The 21,752-nt window shown below is 42.0% G+C and overlaps 1 protein-coding gene across 1 annotated transcript in view; it reads right to left on the reverse strand.

The window, feature by feature from the left end:
* Positions 1 to 13,545, reverse strand: part of CHSY3 (chondroitin sulfate synthase 3) — a 146,890-nt gene extending 133,345 nt beyond the window's left edge. Inside the window, exons 1-2 of the mRNA XM_061475631.1 lie at positions 12,413 to 13,545; positions 10,443 to 10,726 (exon numbers count right to left, since the gene is read on the reverse strand). Coding sequence (XP_061331615.1) covers positions 10,443 to 10,726; positions 12,413 to 13,115 — 987 coding nt within the window. The 5' untranslated portion in view covers positions 13,116 to 13,545. The remainder of the gene's footprint in view (positions 1 to 10,442; positions 10,727 to 12,412) is intronic.
* Between the last annotated feature and the right edge of the window lie 8,207 nt (positions 13,546 to 21,752).

The following is a 21,752-nucleotide window of genomic DNA, read 5'->3' on the forward strand; positions in this document are numbered from 1 at the left end:
CCTTTTTGTTACCTATGTACACGATCCTAACGAATGTGATATGAATGAAAAATTCCTTCATTAGTACAAGGTAGCATCTAGTGTGCAGAGAAAGACTTTGACCAAGCTGATTAACAGAATTATGGCTAAACAGAAATAATTAAATAAAAATCAACAAGAAAAGTACAAATACCTTCCTCCCCAAACTCAGGGCACCACATTTTAGTTTCTTTCAAGTTTGAAAGAACACAAAGTGTACCTACGTTGAAGGCAACATGGGTATTAAAACTGGTAAAATCACCAGCTATTTTGTTTTCACTGGCCACTCCACAGATTTATGGCAGATACTCCAAACAAATCTTTTCAATTACCATTTCCATGAAAACCACTAGGTCTCCAAATGATGCTTAGCAATGGAAAATTAAATACTATTTACCAAAATTATGTGCCTAGTACTAAACTAAATGTTTCTATTAGTGACACCAAAGTTCTTTTAAACTAAGATGAGCAGGAAGCTCCTGCGTTTCTGGACTCACCTGAAGGAATGCTACTGCTGAAGCATATTTTCAGACACCAGAATAGGCATCACCAATGTTGACAATATGAAAAATGTGAGAACTGATCTCTAATCAAGTCAATAACTAACCTACACTCAGGAACATATTATAACATGGTTGTTCCAAGGGGCTCATTTAGATTTTCTTCCCTTCTGAATTAATGAACTTTTATCAGTATTTTATCTACAGCATACACAGCTAAGGCAAATCTTATTCAGACCAGTGTGGGAGTCCAAGTGCTTTCACATCATTCAATGCACTAGCACAACACAGTCAGTAGGTGAATAGCTTAGAAGATATCTGGCATGTCTTAATAGAAAGCAAACAACATTGTAACACTGGATACTCACACACAGGTGAGGGTCCTACAATCCCAGATAGGTCTAGGCACAGCAATTGTGATAATGATCATCAGTCTCTAGAAACAGCTGGGAATAAGCTAAGTAATGTAAGTTTAACAGTCATCATGATCATTCGTGATTATTTGCTCAAAGTGAGTCAAAAAGACAAATGGCAATACACTGCATTATTCTTAAAAATATATATACACACACATATATACACATCTATTTGCACACACAGAGGTAAGCACCACATCCTATTACAAGGCAAAAAGTCATGAAAGAAGTTTTACTTGTGAGGAGGCAACTCCCAGTCATGAGCAGCTGACTGGTAGTATTTGCCTTCTAACACACCAAACTCAACAAAGGTATGTTAGTCTGCTACTCCAACCTACCTTCTTCCAGTATTTCCCTCTCCTGATTCTAGCATTATGTGCAGCTAAAACAATAAACCTGCTGCTGTTCAGAACACTTTTCTGATGAAGAATTAGGAAATTAACTAGCCCAGGCTGGACTGGGCTAGTTAATAAGCATACTGAAGAAAAAAGAGCAGCCCTTACTCATTCAAAGCTCTCTGCCCTATGAAGACCGTATGTCTCTAACATCTCTCTCCCATGACAGAGTTGTCACCTTCAAGTATACATTCCAACAGCACAATGTGGATAGGAATTTAAGAACACAGCCTGAAGGCAGGTTTATTCTTGGATTTAGTACTAAGGCTAACATTTGGAAGAGGGAAGCAAGCACCAACTTACCATGGCCAGGATGAAAAAATGCTCAATGCATAGTTTCAGTACAGAATTCTTTCTTTAAGGTACAAACAAAAATAACTTTTTTTTTGCAAAGATGTAACAGACACGTTCTACAACTCTAAACAAATCTCAAGCATCAAATGCCACAAAAGAAAAATACATACTTACACAACCATGTTGGGTACAGTAATACCGTATTTCCTGATATTACTACAGCCAAGTATTAAGACAGTTCTTACTGTTTGACAGTATTTTCTATTAGTTAGCTACCTTCATTTAGGTGCAATTATTTCCCCATAACACATGAAGAAAAATATATTCAATGACAAAAAATCAGAGTAGAAGGAAAGAAGAATCCAAAATACTAACACCTGCTTTCACTCGTTCCAGGAAATCAGATTGATACCTAACAATTTATTTTAAAACAAAAGTTAAAAGTACCGATAGCACATAACAAAATTGTTTCATTTGCTGAGTTAAGCACTTTTCTAGAAGCTTTTTTTTTTCTAAAAGCGACCTCTGTTCTAGTCAAACTCCCTGACTTCTGGAACCAAGACTCTTGCATTGAGACTCAAAAAATTTTGCCCCAAAGTGATAAGAAGTGACAGAAAAAGTCACTGTGATTCATCATGATCAACAACGGGAAGCTGTGCAATCCTGCCATGATAAGAGCTAGTCTGTAATATAGACCTGTTTGGTGATGGAAAATTATTATAGGAATAGCTGCAGCTACAGTCAGTAGCTAGAAAAAAAAAGCTTTCAAGGAAACTCAAAAAGCTATGTTAAATAGAAGCTGGAAGCCCAAATACACATATATACAGAAGAGAAGGATACAGATATAACTATAAAGAGAAATGAAGAATAAGCTGAAATCTAAAATCTTAGTCTTTACAGCAGACAAGCTTTACAGTAGACAGAGTGCAATAAATTCCTAGAAGCAAAGCTTAAAAGCTCCAAAGTACCTTCACTTATGCTCCTGGGAATTTTGTTATCAACTAGGCACAACTTTTAAATATATGCATACGTACATACAAATGCACATTTCTAGGCACAGAGATTTACATTGTATACCTCATGTGGTCGTTAATGCCACTGATACTTCCACTGCATTGCAGCCATGTATGCAAGTAAAGAAATGCTGCATTTCTTTACTGCATCTACTTCCACACCATGAGGAGCTCACTCACATACACTGCACTCAGAAAAGGCCTCATGAACAAACACCTGCCTGATACCAAAAAATGCAGAAACAAATGGAGCATAATCCCCGATGATTAAATTATCATCCTTCAGATATTAATTTACCCTTGAATGGCTGTACAAAGAAAAATAAAGAAAGAAACAACAAGCAAAAAATGTAGGCACTCAGATGCACTTTAGAGCAATCTTAAGAATACAAAATCATTCAAACTACCAAATGTACAAAAAAACAAGGCACAAAATGACAATCCTACATTCAAATTATTAAAAGGCATACTCAAGTTTCTAAATCAAATATTTTGTCACAAACTAAAAAGAAAAAAGAAAAAAGAAAAAACAATCTGTCCAGTCAGTATCTCAGGTTTTTAACTTCAGTATTCTAATTGCCTGGTTAAACCAGCACATTCCAGAAGACACTTATTTTAGGCACTACTTTTGTTTAAGTGTTCAGAAAAATTAGTTTACTAAAGGTAGAACTTCAACCAATTTGGAAAATGACTGTGGAAAATGTGTCGTGAAAGCACTAAATAAAAAATAACCACAATCAGTTCTGTACACATGAAAGAAAAATTAATTTCAGAATACCTAGGAAAGACAAAATTTTGCAAATAAAGATAATAAACTATAGAAACTAATGCTTCCCATGCTGTTTGGTTTACTTGATTTTAAGGTAAAGTACAGAAAACTGTTTTAGGGTAAAAAGTAAAAACATCAGGATTTCATTGTGCTCTGCTTCAAGGATTCACTTAAAACACTGAATCCACTGTTGGCCCTAAAGAGGCAAGTTCCTCATCTGTAGATCTTTCTTAGTATCAAGCTCATTCCTTGTATAACGTGACAGGCACTGTCAAGAGTGATGATGTGATGGTTTTAAATGAGATTACTGTTACAATAGTTGTGCAACAATTTCATTGTTTCATGTTGAATGCTACTTTTAAACACAGTTGAACAGATGGTCCTCTGCACTAGACTTCTACGGAAATACCACCTCTAAAATACCAGTTACACAGAAGTCTTAAGAAAACATTTCCAATAAATGACAGCAAACATGAGAAAAAAGTTGAACTTAGCTTAGGCTTAAATTTCCATAGACACTGAGATACGGTTCAGGATACCCACAGGCAAAACTAAGGGTACAATTTTAATCAATTAAGAACTTATCCTAATGATTTTCTTTTGCTTGTCTGTGGGATGCCCTGGTAATTCAAACAAGTTTATTCTTAAAGAGGAAAACCTTTGAAATACTTGTGTTAAGAATGTACAAACATTCAAAACAGACTAGAAAACCGTTAGCTAGCCCACATAGTTTTGCACATAAATAGCTGCTGGCATCTTAGAAGAAAACACATTAACAGAAAGGTGCATCCACACTTTCTTCACATCACAGACATTAAAACACACTCCCAGAGTCCTCAAGCACTTCAGCACCATAAGTCAGAATTATACAGCTGTTAAAACTCCAAAAAGGCGTTAAGTAGGATTTCCTCTTGTGGCACAGCAAGAAAGACAGAACATCTAACCTGCAGAGACAGAAACCCAAGAGAAGCTAACGCTCAACCAGGATGAGTTGAGGCTCACAGCTAAAATGGCATCATACAGTGGACCACAGCTGCGGGCTTGTGTGTGCTCGCACACTCCTCTACGGTAGCTGTGGAAATATCATTTCCATCCTTCACAACAAAGACCCCCAGAAAGGTATCTCCAACTCCTACATGGATTTCTATTCTATTTATATAACTACCTCATGAAGCTGCCCAAAACCAAAGCCTAAGTGGGGGTGGGTACTGCTGTTTCAAGACTGATCATTCCAGTACCCAAATGAGCAAAATACCATCTTATCATTATCAAAAGCAATACACCTTTAATGCTTCTGTCTGGTGTAGTGTTCTACTCAAAGTTGAGCTGCGATCCATGAATATCTTCACCAAAGAGGGAAAGACAAAGCCCCAAAGGAAAAATTAAAATGCGTCTGTAAGGACAACTAAAATTAAAAAGGAAATGATAGTTTTTCTAGAGGAAGCCAGAAGATGGCTTGCACAGGTTCTAGCACCTCCAGAGTTGGTCACAACACCAGCACACCGCAAAGGGAACCTTTCTGAGCATGCATTTTGATCCACATAGGCATTTTTCCAATATATTTCCGGTAATATTTACTGCAATAATAATTGAGCAACTGGTCTACTGGAACGTGGCCCTGCCCATGGCATGGGGGTTGGAACTAAGGTCCTTTCCTTAATAGGATATTAACAAAACCCAAGATAGCAGACAGCTGTATTATTAAAAAAAAGTTATAGTAATGAGACTGTATTCTATGGTTGTCATAAAACTTTGTAAGAGAAAAAAAAAAGAAAAAAACAAAGAGAAATAAAATACAATCATTAATGTGGATTTCTTGTATGTATAAAGTATAGTATGTTCTTTCAGTATCAACATTCACATTACCAAAAGTTCAAAAGTATATAGGGTGCTTTGCACTAACGTAGTTTTTTAAGTTTAATATAAACATAGCTGGCATTGGACTTGATCTTTATGGTTCCTATCTAACTTGAGATATTTTATGATTTTTATGACATTTTTTCCTGCAGAGAGACAAAAAAGGCTACAAAAAGAAATGCTTTACAAACTTACCATTAGAATAAATGTCCCAAATACACTGATGACTGCTCTTTAAATCCCTCAATACAGCTGGTTTTCATTTTCTGAAGAAAAACCTTCTTTGATAGTCAGTGTTTATACCCTGACAATGTTTGGTTTCTGCTTGAATTGTTATCGCCACTTAATTCATGCACTGCATTTTATTTTGTCCTCCTGTGGAAATACACTATTTGATTTCTTATAAACTTATGTTACAAATTACAAAATGGTCTTCAGAAACCAGAAACATAATAAAAAAATAAAGGGAGGGATTGGGGCAGGGAATAAAGCAATCAGCCTTTTTTTCCAAACTGTCCTCTCTAGTCAAGTCCCTCCTAAACAGCTAAGTGAGGAACCACACAGCATTTCATTTTCTTATTTACTGTTTTTCTTTCCAAAGAATAAAACACACATGAGCCAATAAAATCAAGCTAATCTCTTCATTCATTTAAAGAAAAATAAATCAAGGCTTCAAAATTAGTGGAAGAGACAGTGCTAGCTTGAAATATGGATTCTGAGAGTGCAAAACCAAAAGGCCCTTTTTAATCTCCACTTTTACGAATCTGGGGAAGCAGAAGTTGTTAACACCTAACGAAACCAAAAAAAGCTTTTTACAGAGATATTTTAGACAAATTTGGCAGGCTTATTACACTTAATCGTTACAGAATCATCAGAACTGAAGGATAAATTAACATATAGTTGAAAAATAAACCAGAGCAAGGACGGATCTTCTGTAGACAGAAAATGATCAAACAAAACTACGCTTCTAGCAAATATTTCAACACAGAATACTAGAATCATTAAAAGGTTTGGATTGGAAGGGACCTTAAAGATCATCTACTTCCAGCCCCCCTGCCATAGGCAGGGAGAACTTCCATTACACCTGGTTGCTCAAAGCCCCGTTCAACTTGTCCTTGAATACTGCCAGGGATGGGGAAGCCACTAATTCCCTGGGCAACCTGTGCCAGTGCTTCAACACCCTCACGGTAAAGAACTTCTTCCTAATATCTAATCTAAATCTACCCTCTTTCAGCTTAAAGCCATTCCACCTTGTCCTGTCACTAAATGCACTTGAAAGAAGCCCCTCTCCGCATTTCTTGCAGGGCTCCTTTAGGCACTGGAGCTGCTCTAAGGTTTCTCTGAAGCCTTCTCTTCTCCAGGCCAAAAAAGCCCAAGTCTTTCAGCCTGCCTTTATAGGAGAGGTGCTCCAGCCCTCTGATCTTCTTTGTGGCCTCCTCAGGACTCACCTGACCAGGTCCACATCCCTCTTGTGTTGATGCCCTAGACCTGAACACAGCACTGCAGGTGGCGTCTCACTATAGCAGAGTAAGAGTGGCTCAATCACCTCCCTCAATCTGCTGGTCATGCTGCTTTGGATGCAGCCCAGGGTATGGTTGGCTTTCTGGGCTGTGAGAGTACACTGAAGCCAGCTCATGTTCAGCTTCTTGTCAAACAATACCCTGAAGTCCTTCTCCGCGGGGCTGTTCTCAATCCAGCCTCTGTCCATCGTGTATTTGTGCTTGGGATGCCCCAAACCAGGTGCAAGACCTTGCACTTGGCCTTGTTAAACTTTGCGAGGTTCACACTGGCACGCCTCTCAAGCCTGTCAAAGCTCCTCTGGATGGCATTCATGTAGCAAGGAAATGTACTAGATACAGGCTGCTGTTGCTTCCAGCCAGTATGGAAGCAACATGGAAGTATGATGTTGCCAAGAAGGGCAGTTTGACACTGTCCTACCCCTTCATTCCTCGCTGAACACGACCACCTCTTCTTCCTCCTGATGTTCATGCTCTGCTATGAGTACTGATTCAATTGAAACAAAGACTTTTGTTCTGGCTGAGGTTTCAAGTGGATCCCACACCTGCTCCAGCTCACCACAGGGCTGCACGTGTCCTGCAGAAAAGGACAGCAACTGAAAGGAGCAGCCACCCCAGTAAAAGCCCACATTTGTGTCAGCTTAGAGGAACTGTTAAATTCCAGACTGAGGGCAGGTTTTTGTCTCCTCCATTCCACATAAATGCACTAAACTCCCTGTTATTAGATTCATTCTGTTTGCAATTCAATGACTAATTCTTTATCTAAAGTAGAGGAGCTCCATCAGCAGAGCCAGAAGACTCATCACCTCAGCCGTAAACCATCTGGTATGTGAGAGAACCAGCCTTTAGGCCTGGCTTCAAATCTGATAGAACAAGAATTAACTCTAGAAGTCCCAAAATACAAGAGCAGCTCATGGCAGGCTTGTACCCCTCTTCTGTTTTTATTCATTCTCACAAAAAAAAAAAAAGTCAAAGTTGTAACCCTCTCCTTGCCAGCAAGCATATTATGCATTAAGCTACCTTAAGGCTGCAGAATAAACCTGGAAAGGCAGCCAGTCTTACCTACACCAGTTAAGCCACCCAGCAATGATCAAGCATTTCTGGTTTTCTCTTGAGCTCTGATTTCTCATTCTTCCCAAAAAGAGACCTTCCAATGCAGTTCTTAGAAATCAAGTAAAAAACAATGCAACTGTAATTCAACTCCTCTAGGGCTTTTCTACTTCTATGAATTTTAATGGAGTTGTTTACAGTTTTTATTAGTCTTCAGCAACACAGGTTAAACACAACTTATGCATTTTCCCAAAAGCAACAAAGTTCATAAAAATCTTGCAGCTCAACAGGACTTGATTTAATACACACAAGACGTCTTCAGGACAAAAGTAGAACTGGCTATGCAGAAAGTCCCAGCCCCAGGTTTTGCACACATCTCTGAGGGAACAACTCACCTCTTGGCACACACAGAGTGTTGCTGATCTATGGCAGGAATGGAACTGCAACAGTTCCAGTGCCCTAGGGAAAGTCACCTTTGTCACCCAGTAATTTACGAGTCTGCAACAGCCTATTCTGTTCACGTGCAGTATCAGACTGCTTGCAACTATCAGCTGAACAGCACAAACTGTGCCATAGCATGAATGCACCTTCTCCTTCTCTTGGGACACCCTATTCTGCTCCTTCCCTCTCACACAGCTTTAATGCCGGGATAACATCCTAAGCAGATGTTTCTTAATCATCTGCATCTTGTGGATCATCTCCTGTAACAGCAACAGAGTTGAAGATTCTTCTGACAGAGGAAAATACTAGTCAGAAATGTAGGAGCTGCCATTGCAATGATCAACATGTTTTTCTTTTTTTTATTCTTTATTATATAGAACTAGGGCCTTCAAGAGCAACTGACAGTAAAGACTGGTGTCTTTCTATTACAGATCCCTTAAAAACACGCTTTTTTCAAAAAGTTCACGGTTTCAGGCCCTAATCCTACCACAAAAAGCTGAGCTTTGAGTCATATAACTCAAGTCTCTGAAATTGAAGTAAACATATTTTTTCACTCTATCTCACGTTCAGTGTCTGAAGCCAAATTTTTACTGACATTTAACATCAATTATACCCATGGTGATAATGTTACCTATTATCAGTTTTCTTTTCTTCCGCAGATGTTTTCCCAAGAAGACAAATAAGAAAAACAAACCAAAAACCTCCTCCAAGATACAACTGTCAAGGAATAATCATAATTCTGCTATCTGATACAGATCAGCAGTCATCATATGCCCATAAGGATTTGAAAAATGCCTTGTACAGACATAGTCCAAACACATCAGAGGATAAGATTAAGCTGCCAATGTAGCATGTGGTTTGGAAGTCTGATTAAGAACCGCTAGTCCTACATTGATAGCCATCTGCACAACAAATGCCTTCCCTGCTCTACCAATGCAACAGGTATATTACTTTATACTGGCATTTACAACATTTATTGAAACAGTTTCTGAAAGCACCTTTGTATTGTCAAGTATGGGACAAGATTCCCTCCTTCAAGCTTTCCACCCAGTTAGTACCAACTATTAAATATTTACTTTCTTTCCCCTGTTTACATGCACTGTCACCTACCAAACCCATTTTTAAAATGACCACCTTTACCCAGGCCATTCACAGAAACACTAATCCACCAAATTAATCATTTTTCCTGTATTTTCGTCATTAATAGCACATAACCTCTTTCAGTGGCCCATTGAAATGGCTTTTCCTTCTTAACAAGGGGGTGCCACAAGGACAAGCACATATTAATAATAAAGAACAGGTTAAAATAACTGAAATCATATGCATCATATTAGCTATCACCCATTACCCTTTCTGGCAGTTGCATGATTGGTCTGTTTTTAGCTATATGCCAGTAGCCACAACACTTTCAGAGAAAAAGGCCTGAATTTTAGTTCTGGAATTGAAAAAACTTTTCTGGGTTTTCTGCAACGTACCCTTACTACTTTAGAAAATTCTGTTACTGAATGAAGTTATTCGTTCCTAAAATTCAGCATAGGGAGAGCTGGTATGCTGCTTGTGTCTATGATATACTTCTAACATTGTTTTTCTTAGTGCAGAACAGTGTTAAAATGTATTACAGACTCATACAGTGCAACAAATTTAATTTTTGTAAAGGATTAAAAAACCCACAACCCCTACTTCTGCTTTTGCCAGTAATGAATGCCATTAAAATATGTCTGGGTAATTAAGAAAATACAATTCTTCTTCAAATACCATAAAACAGTTTAACAACCTGTGATAAACATGAAAAACAGATATGCTGCATGCTTATCCAAAACCAAGTTTTTAAACAGATCCAACCTGAACAGCATAAGTGAAATGAAGCAGCATCCTGTCAAGGATTGTCTGTAGAAACCTTCAAGGTAGTGCTTTAGAAACTTTCAGCATGACATGACAACATTTACATAATTACACTTACTTATGGGCGCAGCAATTGTCACCAGCGACAAGAAAGACAAGTAGAAATAAATGTGCTTACAGCAACATGTTGTGAATGCTTTCCTCTCTTTTTCCTTACAGTCTGCAGTTTAAGGCATTAAAACACAATTATTGTGGAAAGAGATTGTACATTACCTACTTATGCTGCAAGATAACTAAACAAACAGCACATTGCAACTTACAATCACTTACCTCATAGGACCAAACACACTGAGTTCCTCCAAACCTTCTGACACACCTGCCCACCTCCACGTCTTCATGAGTGGTGTACATTTCTCGAAGGCATTCACCTATATGAGGCACCATCCTCCTGAGAACCTCACGGCTGAAGATCATTCCCGGCCCTCCCATGCAGAAATTCTCTCCAGGCTCCAACCCGAGTTTTCCAAGTTCTTCGATGTTACCCAGCCCAGTCTGTCCCAAATACAGAGGTTTACTGCTGTTCAGTGAGCGAAGAAACTCCTCCAATTTCTCACCTGAAAAAGAGACAAAATGACTAATATTTCTCTGCTTAGTTTGCAGACTCTTTTCCTCAGCCTCAAGCTTTTTTAGAAATGTAGCAGGCACCTGGGACTGTTACAGAAAATGGCTTTCAGAGCAGTAACCTGCACCTAACGAAAAATATCCTGGACAAGTTTACCCTTAACAGATTTTTTTTTTAATTAATTAACATTACAGTGACGTTTTCAACCAGTCAAAGGCCAGAATATGATCTGCCCTTAATTTTGTCAGTAAACAGTGTTCTGTTCAACCGCTACTGATGGAAAGCGCTCCCTTGCTATTTTAGAACTCTCTCTCATCCTCTAAAGTAGGACAATTTGCCAATATAGTTTCAGGCTGGGAGGAAGCGGAGGGAAGGGAAAGTGACAGTTATTATTTTAATAGGATTATTTTTTTAAAAGACCAGACCAAATCTAAATTAACTGAGATAAATGTGTTTGATTACAGAGTAATTGTCAGAACAAGCTCTTTCCAATGTATTTCCAGCGCTACAATGTCTACATACCTTTCCTGAAAACCCCTTACCTATTTAAGAAATTGTGATTTCAGATTTACTTGAAAGTTTCCAGATAGGTTTAACTTGGAACCTTGGAACCAATTAAAGACAGACCATTACAAATTCGAAATGAGACGAAAGAAACCACTGACAACTTTTATGTCTGCAACCGAGTATTCACACATATATACACATGTGCATGTGCAAGTCTTTCACAGATGAATGGCAGTTGACAAGCGAACAGCCCATTAAACAACTGAAACACAATTAAGTGACAAGTACGGAAGTATACAGCTGCCTCAGGTTAACTTTCAACAGTGTTTTCAACAATGCAAGCCCGCTCACAGCTTAGGCTTGTGCTTACAACTTGAGCTTCATTCCTTCCTAGAGCAGCACATTGCACTAGCAACAGCAGCAGCAAGCATAGATCAAAAGCAGGCTGTTTGCAAAACATGGTGCATCCTAATGGTGCTATTAAAACTCGCGCGGAAATAGGGCCAGTGCTTTTTCAGAGCCACAAGCTTCAAAGGAGAACAACAGCTTTACAAGTAGCGTTCACAGTTTGCTCAGTGCTAGAGATCCCGTAGCGAACTCTAAATAGTGCTGAAAACATCATTTCCAAGCAGCACCGAACCGAACCGTGGAGGGGGCTGCCCTGCCGGCGTGGGACGCGCCCGGACGGCGGTGCGAGGCGGGATTGCCGACAGCGGAGGCGAACAGGGCCGCCATCACCCGCCGCTCCCTATCCGTGCCCGACACCGCCGGGGCGTGCCGGTCCCTGTCCTCCGGCCCCGGGAGCGCCGCACCTGGAGGGGCCGCGCCGGTAGCGAACGCGGCGGCCGCAGCCGCAAAAGTCAACTCCCAGACCGGGACCGCTCAGTGTGCTCGCCGCGGTCCAGCCAGCTGCCTCTGTTCTACAACGCGCTCGGCCCCTCGCGGGCACCTCGGGGTTCCCACTGGGCCCACAGCGCCTGAACGGCACTACAAGCCCCGCGCATGGGAGCTGGAGGCAAAAGCCGCCGGGGCAGCGGTGAGACGAAGTATCCCTTGCGTGTGGCCCTTCGACACCGGGCGGGAGCGGCTGTCCACACCCTTCCGTCAGACCCTGCCAGGCACCCAAGCCTCCGGTTCCCTCCCGCCCACCGGCGGGGCGCGCCCCGGTCACCTTTAATGTAGACGTCGTCGTCCGCCCGCATGAACCACTCGTACTTGTCCAGATAGTGATCGTGCATGTACTTGATCATCATGAAGGACTTCTTCTGCGGCGGGTAGGAGTCGTCCACTCCAGGCAGGGCGACTACGGGCAGCTGCGGCAGCTCCGGGGGCGCGGCGGAGCCCTGGCTGGAGAAGAACTCCACGCGCCCCGGCACGGAGCGCGCCCACGTCCGCTGCGCGGCCACTGCTCGGCTGCCCAGGTACTTCTGGGCCGTCATGACCCCCACGTAGAGGAAGTTGCGGGGCTTGGCACAGCCAGGGGAGCCCCCCCAGTCCCCGCTCCCGTTGTGGCTGCCGCCGGGCCGGCTACCCCGCTTCTCACCGCCTTCCTCCTCCTCCTCCAGCTCTCCTTCCCCGCCAGCGGCGGGGGTGGAGACCGCTCCGTGCGCCGCCGGCGGCAGCTCCCAGGGGCTCCTGAAACTCGTGCCGCCCTGCACAGCCGCTGCCTCCGGTGGCGCCTGCTGCCCGCCCGCCGGCCCCCCGCCCGTCCCTGGACCCGCCGAGCGGCCGTAGTAAGAGCAGAGGCTGGAACCGCGCCTCTTCTTCTCGGTCAGCTCGGCCACTTTGGGGGCGATGAGCCAGGAGGCGGCGGTGAAGCCCAGCACCAGCCCCAGCACCACGCTCAGCCAGGGTCTCCGCGACCGCGCTGCCATGGCGCGGACGGGGCGGTTCCCGGAGAGCCGCTGCCTCCCGCTGGAGGCGACCCCCGTCCCGCGGCGGCTCCCGGCGCTGCTCCCTGCCCCGCCTCGGCGGCCCGGGGGGCTGCGCGGCGCCCGAGTCAAACTTCTGCGGACGGGAGGGCGGCGGCGAGGACGCCCGACTCTAGCGGCGACCCCTCCGCTCCGCTGATACCTTGTCACCGCGGCGGCTGGTCCCTCCTCGCCCCTCCCACAGCTCAGCCTCCTCTACACGGCAGCGGCGGCCACCGCTTCGCTCTCGCTGCTCCGCTGGCTTCCTCCGTGGTTGCCGAGCGCCTCACCCCGGAGGGCACAGCCGCCGGCAACCGATCTGCGCCGGGGAAGCGGCGGCCGCTGCCGTCGCTCCGGAAGGAAACGATTTTTTTAGGCGCTGATCGAGATTCCCCCACGCCACAGCCTCGCCACACAGCCCGGCCCCGGCGGCCTCCGGCTCCCCCTCCATCGACCGGGGCCGGGCGCCCGCTGGTCTGTGAGGCGAACGTATGCCCAGCCGCGCCGCTCAGATCCGGGAGCGCACCCGTGCGCCCTGATCCCTTTGGGAGCTTCGCAAAGCGGGGAACGCGTCTGCGGCCGCAGCTTCACATCGCCAGAGGGCGGCCACAGAACGCTGGGTAGAACAGTCCTGCCTTGGTTTCTCAGCCGAAGGGTGGTCAGACAAAGACAGGTCGGGGACGTAGTTACAGGAGGGCAGCCGCCTGCTCGGCCCCTGCTCTACCCTCTGCTCTCCAGCCTGAACAGTTGACAACTTTCCAGACAACTGTAGCTCTTCCTGACCATGTCTTTTCCTGTGGCATGGATTCTCACAGCCCGAGGATGATATTGTTATTGTTACTGTTAATCATCCTCATTATTATCATAATTACTATCATTATCGTTGTTATTATTATTGTCGTCGTTGTCATAATCATCATCATTACAAGCTCCAAGACGCTGGAGGATTGCCTCCTCATCTTCCTGATGGCAGGGTGACTACACCGTCCACAGCCCAGGATGACTGACAGCAGGAATTAAAACTTCCAGGCTTCTGCCTATAGTAGAAGCTTTATTTCCAAAATTTAAGATCTCCCTCATATCCTCCATATTTATTTGCATCCCTAATTTAATTATGCAAGATGTTCATCTCCCGCAAAAGCCCAAAATTGTTCCTGACACCCATTTGTCATTTCACTGAAATACATCCAAGTTGCTGAAGATCCAGTAGTGTATGTTTAGTTGTCAGCAAAGCCAACTGTTTTTGTAGCTAAGTCTGTGGGATTGTCTAGCACTTCTTGTATCTCTGGCAATTGTCAGACACATATGTCAAGGTGAGAGGAGGAGTATAGAAGCTGGTATTTTATGATGCTAACAAAAGTAAGTGAATACTGAGAGAAGAATTTCAAGCCTTTTTCCAAAAAGACAGAAATTACTTTGCCTACCTAACACAGAAATAAAACATATTCTGCATAGTCTTTAGCTATGAAGAAGTCACTTATTGAAGTAACTTTTGTTTTTTCCTTATGCCTCTGCCACATGCAGTGTGCACTTGGTAGTTTTAAGATGCACAAGCATCAGGTTCAGGAAACATACCCTCTAGCTTCCTCAGGGCTGAGCACCCTTTCCAAAGCAGCCCATCATTAATTTCCTCTCTATGTGCATTCAGGCTTCAGCATTTGTAATGCCAAGCAGCAAGGCACTAGGTACCAGGCACACATATGTATTCAGTCCAACTGTGTCCTGGTAGATAAATGTCAGAGCAACAATGTGGCAGATCCTGGGTCTTTCACCAAGCTAGAAACAGGCAACAAGCTAAGCGGGAGGGCTGGCCTTCAGAAAGCCTTTACTGCATCAGTATTATGACTGTTTCAACTTTTCATGAGTCTTCCACTTTAAAATACTATCAATCTCCAACTCTCCCTGCCTCACTCCTTGCAAACAGTTGGGGGTTTATGGGTCCCAGTGAAACATGCACGTTACAACCTCCAGTAGTAAAGACTCCTTTAGACCTAAGTCTCCTAAATTTTCAGACGACTTACTGCTGTGGGGTTGCAGAGGTACGATGTATGCCCCTAAGCTACTTCCAATTGCTTATGCACACACTGAAATGTCTCCAGTCACCGTTGGCTGTGTCTGCTGCTCAGGTCTGATAGTGCTTGTTTTTGTCACAAAAAGATATGGAGGACCTGTGAGAGGTGACTATAAAGCTCTTTACATACTTCCAAGAAGAAAATGGACTTTAAAATGTTGTGTATTATAAAAAAAATTTATAACAGAATTGCATATAAGGATATTTAGAGCAGAAGTGTTACGGCTGTGTATTTTCTTAGTTCAATGCTATACCAGAATTCTGATACACTGTAGGGAAATCTTGAAATTTTGTGGGGTTTATGGACAAACCAAAACACAGACTAGAGCACTTTTATAGGAGCAACGGTGGCATCTAGTGGTCAATACTACCAGTCCTGCAGCTGTGTTCACTAAAGGATGCTGAATGCTTTTCCAATTAAAATTCTGTTTTGCCTTTCCAATTGAAATATATACTTGATATAATAACTTGCTAAGCTGGGTATCGTGAGTTCACATCTACATGGCTTCTTACATTTTATAAAGTACTGGATAAAAGTATTACACCAATGTCACACTGAATGCGTTTTGAGGGGAGAGACCAGGGACAGGTGATAGCTTTGAAAACTTAAAAGATAATTTTGTAATAAAAAATTTATTGGAAACTAAAAAATCTGCTTCTGACCACTGTACCATGTGTTTTTAATTATAAGCTCAGAGGAGGCTCTTTTTTTTTTTTCTTTTTTTTTTTCTCCTGTAAAAAAAAATGCAATCTCACATTTCATCCCTGTACTATTACATCCTCTGAACAGATTTTACACATGTCCTTCGATGAAAGAACTGCAGAAACATAGGGGTATCCTTGTTCTTAGTAATGCTTTTAAACTAAAATAATAGGGGATTTTAACCCTAGAAGAAATGGCCAATCTTTGTTACACAACGATAGCAGCAGAAGCCAGAGCTCAGACGGGTGGGTATCAACTTCCCACTTTCACTACTTTTTTGAAGTCATTCTGGCCACACAGAACCCAGTCATTTTGTCTTCAGCAGGCACAAAGCCCCAGGCTGAAGGGGTATCGAGACATCTGTAGTGTCAGAGATGAACACAGCTGGTCTCCCCAAACTTTTTATCCTTTGCCTTAGTAGTAGTCTTACTACTTTCTCTTCTCAGGTGCAAGACCAAAGCCATCAGTGATAGATTGCTAGGAATTACTGCTAGGCTCCTAATTCAACCTGGCCAGAAAATAAAAGGAGATAAATCTCAGGTGCATTCTTGGACGTTTTCTGTCTACTAGCTTCCTTGAGATGTCTGAATATGATGTAGGTATTTGACTTGCAGTTTATAGATTGTTCTTATCATGTAAAGGGCATCTAAAACAAGATTGCACACAATTTCTTTGCAGCAGCCATAATTGGAAAGCTCTGACTAAAACTACATGCACTTTAAGTGAGGCTGAAGGTTAAGTTTTGAAACTGTCTTTGGACAGTCTTTTATCCTGCTGGTCCCATGTCCTGTGTCAGTCATCTCAAGAAATGACACATTAACAGTGTAGGTTGATTAGCTGAAACAGGCATAGCACAGGAGCAGAATGGAGCTGAAGAGGGAAGAGAAAGCACCTGATTCAATTCTACCATCAGTAAGGAGCTTATTGAACTGAATTCTGCTCCAGTTTTATTTTGCTCAACCACAGGTATCTTACATAAATAGGTCTGTTTAAAACAGCAGAATTTATCTTCTGCATTTGTAACCAGTCACTAAAACATGCAATATTAGCTGTAAAAAAAAAAAAAAAAAGAAACACAATTGTGAGAAGTTAGTTGCTACAGTTGTATTAGAGCTGTTACTTCAGCTAGAACTCCTGACACTTAATTATGCTAAGTTTTGCTCCACAGAGAGCAAATGGAATCATAAGTTTAAATACATACATAAATATAGACACATCTACAGTATTTGTTGATAAAACAGCTCATTGCCGTTCCAGCTAAGAGACTATTTACTTTGGATTGTCAATATGATGAGTGTCTCAGCTCTCCATATAAGTTTTATTTGTATGTATGTTGGTATGGAAGTCATATGGTGTCGTATTCCCCAAAGGCAGACCAGAATCAATTTTAACATATAAGTAGTTTTGGGTTTTTTTTTAATCTTTGAGGTATTAAGGACAGGTTTATTTAATTTCAGACATGGAAAACAGTTTCAGATACTTACTTTGTGTTCTTTTAAGACGCTGTTGGTAACATATTGTATGAATTCAAAAAGCAGGGGTGGCTTCAATTTATGTTGTAGCAGCCATTACAGTTAACTTGAACTCTCTTAGGAAGTTAAGGAAAAGTAATGATGACAAATGCCATTTTCAAAATGAAACAAAAAAGCCTTAAAAAAATGGTGACAAATGGATCTGCTTGATACATGAAAGAAACTAAAGACTGAAGTGTTCATTATTGAAAGGACTGGAGCTGCTAGTATCACTAATTAGGTCTGAAAATTTTGCAGTAGGGCATCAGTCTTTGAAGCCAAAACAAAACTTTTCACTGCCTTTCATTCTTTAAAATATCACCAGGAAGCTTCCTTTGAGGTGTTTAAGGTTACAGAAAATTTATAGCACTTGTCCCTAAGTGATAGACTGTAATGTGCCCACGCCACACAAACAGCTCTTGGCAGAGCTAGTACAGCCATCTGCAAATGCAGAAGAAATTTCAATTGTCTTGTAGGACAAATTTTTAAAAACATTAAGCTTGGAATTCCCCTTGGGCATTCAATATTATTGTGCAGGCATATACACATCACTTATAAAATAGTAGTTGTAGCCACCAACTATCCTCCAACATTTTTATAAGCAAACTTATTCATTGATACATCTGGCAATCATATGCATTAATGAAATATTAACTAAGAAATAGTTTTATTGTCTTTATTTTTATTCTTATGTTCTAAAACTTCAGGGTGTTTATCCTGAACTTGGTATTGTTATGTGGTGCCTGTGTTATTGCAGCATCTCCATCTGTAGTCATTTGTATTTCTACAAACAGTTTGATTTTGGAAAGTAAGTATATGTTCAGTCTATTAATCACCATATCCATCCAGATGAAGTTGATTACAGCCTTTTCTATTTATCTTACTGGGCACTGGACACAGCCAGATCTTGGATGAATATAGCCCTTTCTTTCAAGACAGATCAGCTCCTTGTTTATATTCAATCCCAGCCACACACTTACAGTTTTACCACTGTTTCCTGGCAGAGTACTGACAGCTACTGGAGCAGGAATTCAACTGCAGCATCTTGTTCCTTCACTGCTGTCTGCAGAGCCATTTCTGAAGCTCATGTGCCAAGTCCTGCTCCAGACAAGATCGGTGAAGTACAACAGGCATTACTGAAAGCAAAACCTTTGTATCTTCCAGAATTAAATGCAGTTCTGAAAATCCAGCAGTAACTTGAATTTTAGATTCAAGATGAGTTTGAAACATCAGCTATTACCAAACCCATCCATTTGTGAGCATATAAGTGGAACATCATACTCCAATAATTTCAATTTGTAATTTTCAATTCTGTATTAAAGCCAAATTGAAACAATATGCCTGATAGGCTAGGATCCACACAGCAGCTTTCCACTTCCAATGATTTCCTAACACATGACAGGATCTATCAGTAAACAAAGCATAACACCTTTCACCTTCTGATAACTCATTATAAATGGTGCCTCTTGGGCCACCTCCTCAGGCAATGCTCCAGCATCTCTGCTTTCTGGCTAGTCCATGATCTCGTCCAGGACTCCTGGGCAGCTGGGTTTCTCCAGTTGTGTTATCAATGCTACCCACTTACTCCACATAGTGCTCGTTGTGTGATATGTAGAGGGAATGTTTCCTTTTAACATCTACCATAGCACAGGCTATAACCTGAAATATGCATTCTTCAGACCCCACTACTAGGGGTTTCCTTCTTGTTAGCTGGTGGGTTCAGTATCCCACTTGCTCATGTCTTGCCGCGGTCATGCAGGAAAAAACAGAGTGCACCATGCAGTATTTGTCTGGGTCTCCTCTTCCCTGACTGGGGCAGGAGAGGACTGATTTCTTGGAACGCCCCTGGCAAGCAAAGCACTGGCCTATAGGCATGAGGAGGTACAGAGATTTTCTTCAAAATTTTGGAGTCAAGAAGACATTTTCTCCACAATTCATGTATCCTTATCTAGGCAATACATCATTGCCAAGCTGTTAGAATATGACACTGGAGCACTTTGAATCACCTTCCTTCACAGAGTCCATAAGCACCTGACATCCTCTGGATTTCTGGAGACCTCATCATCATCTAGATCATTGTAGATGACTTCCAGAACTGCTAGTTCTTTGAGGTACTGGATGCCTTCGTCTCCGGTAGTCCACTTTTCCACTTTCCTAGGGAATTCACAAGATCTTCCTTGAATGGATATCCTGCTCTCATACTTGAGAAGAGCCTCTTCTCCAATTACTCTCTCAATTCCCTCGTTTCCAGCAAGGAATACCAGCTATTGGGCTTCAGGGCCTTCCCGCTGTTGACTGTTGGCCCTGTTATCCCAGTATTGGAGCAGTGAGGCAGCAATCTGTTCACCTGGCTGGTATCTCTAATCTTTCTGCCTGTCTCAAAGTTCTGATGCGGTCAGGGACCAGGCAGTTTCCTGTGTGAATTTTCTCACTCTTTCCTCCAATGTCTTGTTTAAGGACTGGCTTCTTGATCAAACCTTTGCTCTTCTTCCTCTTCCATCAAGGATATGGACTATTGTTATCCTTGTCCACTGCTTCCTTTTCAGCAATGGTGCAGTTACTGCAGTTGTTTTTTCAGTCCCTTTCTCAACCGTGGTATCTTCAGGTCCAGTTTGTGTCCCTGCCTCAACCCAAGTCATCTGAGACTTCTGAACTCAATAGACATAGGCTCAATAGACATAGGCCAGGCACCAGCACAGCACTATAAGCTTTTGGTTTTCATTGTGTTAGGCAAGGAACCCTTTAATCAGGTAGCAAATCAGTTTGGGAGGGTTGCTTGCCTGTTCAAGCATAAAGTCCCAGGTTATATATAGGAGGTGATAATTTCCTAGAAATCTGTGGGCAGGTTACTAGGAGAGAAGATTTCGAGAAAGCTTGCCACACACCCTGACTTCCAGGCACCAGCTGCCTCAGGACAGATTTCACTATTGCCTTTCTCAAAAGTTGTCTTCCCTTACACCAGGACAAGACCACATCACACAAAATCTGTAATATGCAAACAATATTAATTAGTAGTATTAAAATACTCACATAAGGGTGAACAAGGACTTCAGGAGCTTGCACAATAAAACCATCCACATCAGTCTTGGGTAAGGAGAGGGACATGTATTTTCTCATCTTCTTTACAAGAACTCTACCCCAGCAGAGTAAGGTCATCAATGCCAGGGCAAAGCATACTGCCATCATCTGTATTAACATTTCCAAGCTCAGCAAAATAAAAAGATAAGAAATGCAGCAAAAAATCACTATGACCTGCTCAGGAGCTTGCCACTTAATAACTACTGTAATTATAGCATGCTTAATACAGAACTGTCATTGTCTCATGCCTCACACTGGGTACCAAAAAGAACTGTGGTGGGTTGACTTTGGGTGGACACCAGGTGCCCACCACAGGCTGCTCTATCACCCCTCTTCTCTGCAGGATCAGGGGAGAAAATAAGATGGAAAAAAACCCTTGTGGGTCAAGATAAAGGCAGTTTAATAAAGCAAAAGCAAAGGTCACGCATGGGAGCAAAGGAAAACACTTCTGTAGTATCTAAGTGGTTTGAGCTTACTTAGAAGCAGCCTCATTGAATTTGGTAGGATTATGGATGTTATGATCAATTCAGCTTCTAGTTCTTATTACTAGCTGAGTTTATTAGTAATCATACTAAGATTTCTAAAAAGCCACATAAAAGCTAACCATTATGAGCTTATTTTTCCTGAAAAGTTTAATATATTGTCTACTGCACCTAATCACACACAGGCATAGAAAGCCTGGTAGAGAGTTTAAATGCACTGTGGATAAACTATTCAATACCTGTCAAAGACACTGGAAAGCTGCTTATTGATTTCTGCAAGCCTTCAACTAGGTCTGAAGAGTTGCTTATGTTTAAGACCTTCCTCATGCTTTCTCCATTTTAATACAGGTAGGCTCTTTTACAGCTACAGTGCGAGGCTGATTAGATGTTAACTACTTCATTGGTGGGTGAGGAAAAACATACATGCACAATACGAAGAGTAACTATGCCACCTTGTGAAACAATGCTGTGGCTGCAGTCTGATGGTTTCTGGCAGCATTTCATCATAATTCAAACCATCACACAGTGCCTTCAGGACCAAGTTATTATTACATCATCTTATTTTATTTTATTAGAAAATATTTTAGAAGAAGCTGCTTCCCTACTTGCTTTCTGAATTATTTGCTGAAAATTCCATGACAGTTTTGAAAACAGTATCTTTCACCTGCGGAATAAATTGTGCAAAGAGCAATTCTGGTCTTGATAGCAGAAGTTTGCCTAAAAGAATTGTATCTTTTGCGAAAATATTAACCAATT

The sequence above is a fragment of the Pezoporus flaviventris genome, unplaced genomic scaffold (genome assembly GCF_033815535.1).
Source record: "Pezoporus flaviventris isolate CSIRO_AGI_PZ_B2104156 unplaced genomic scaffold, CSIRO_AGI_Pfla_v1 ptg000086l, whole genome shotgun sequence".
Lineage (NCBI taxonomy): Eukaryota > Metazoa > Chordata > Aves > Psittaciformes > Psittacidae > Pezoporus > Pezoporus flaviventris.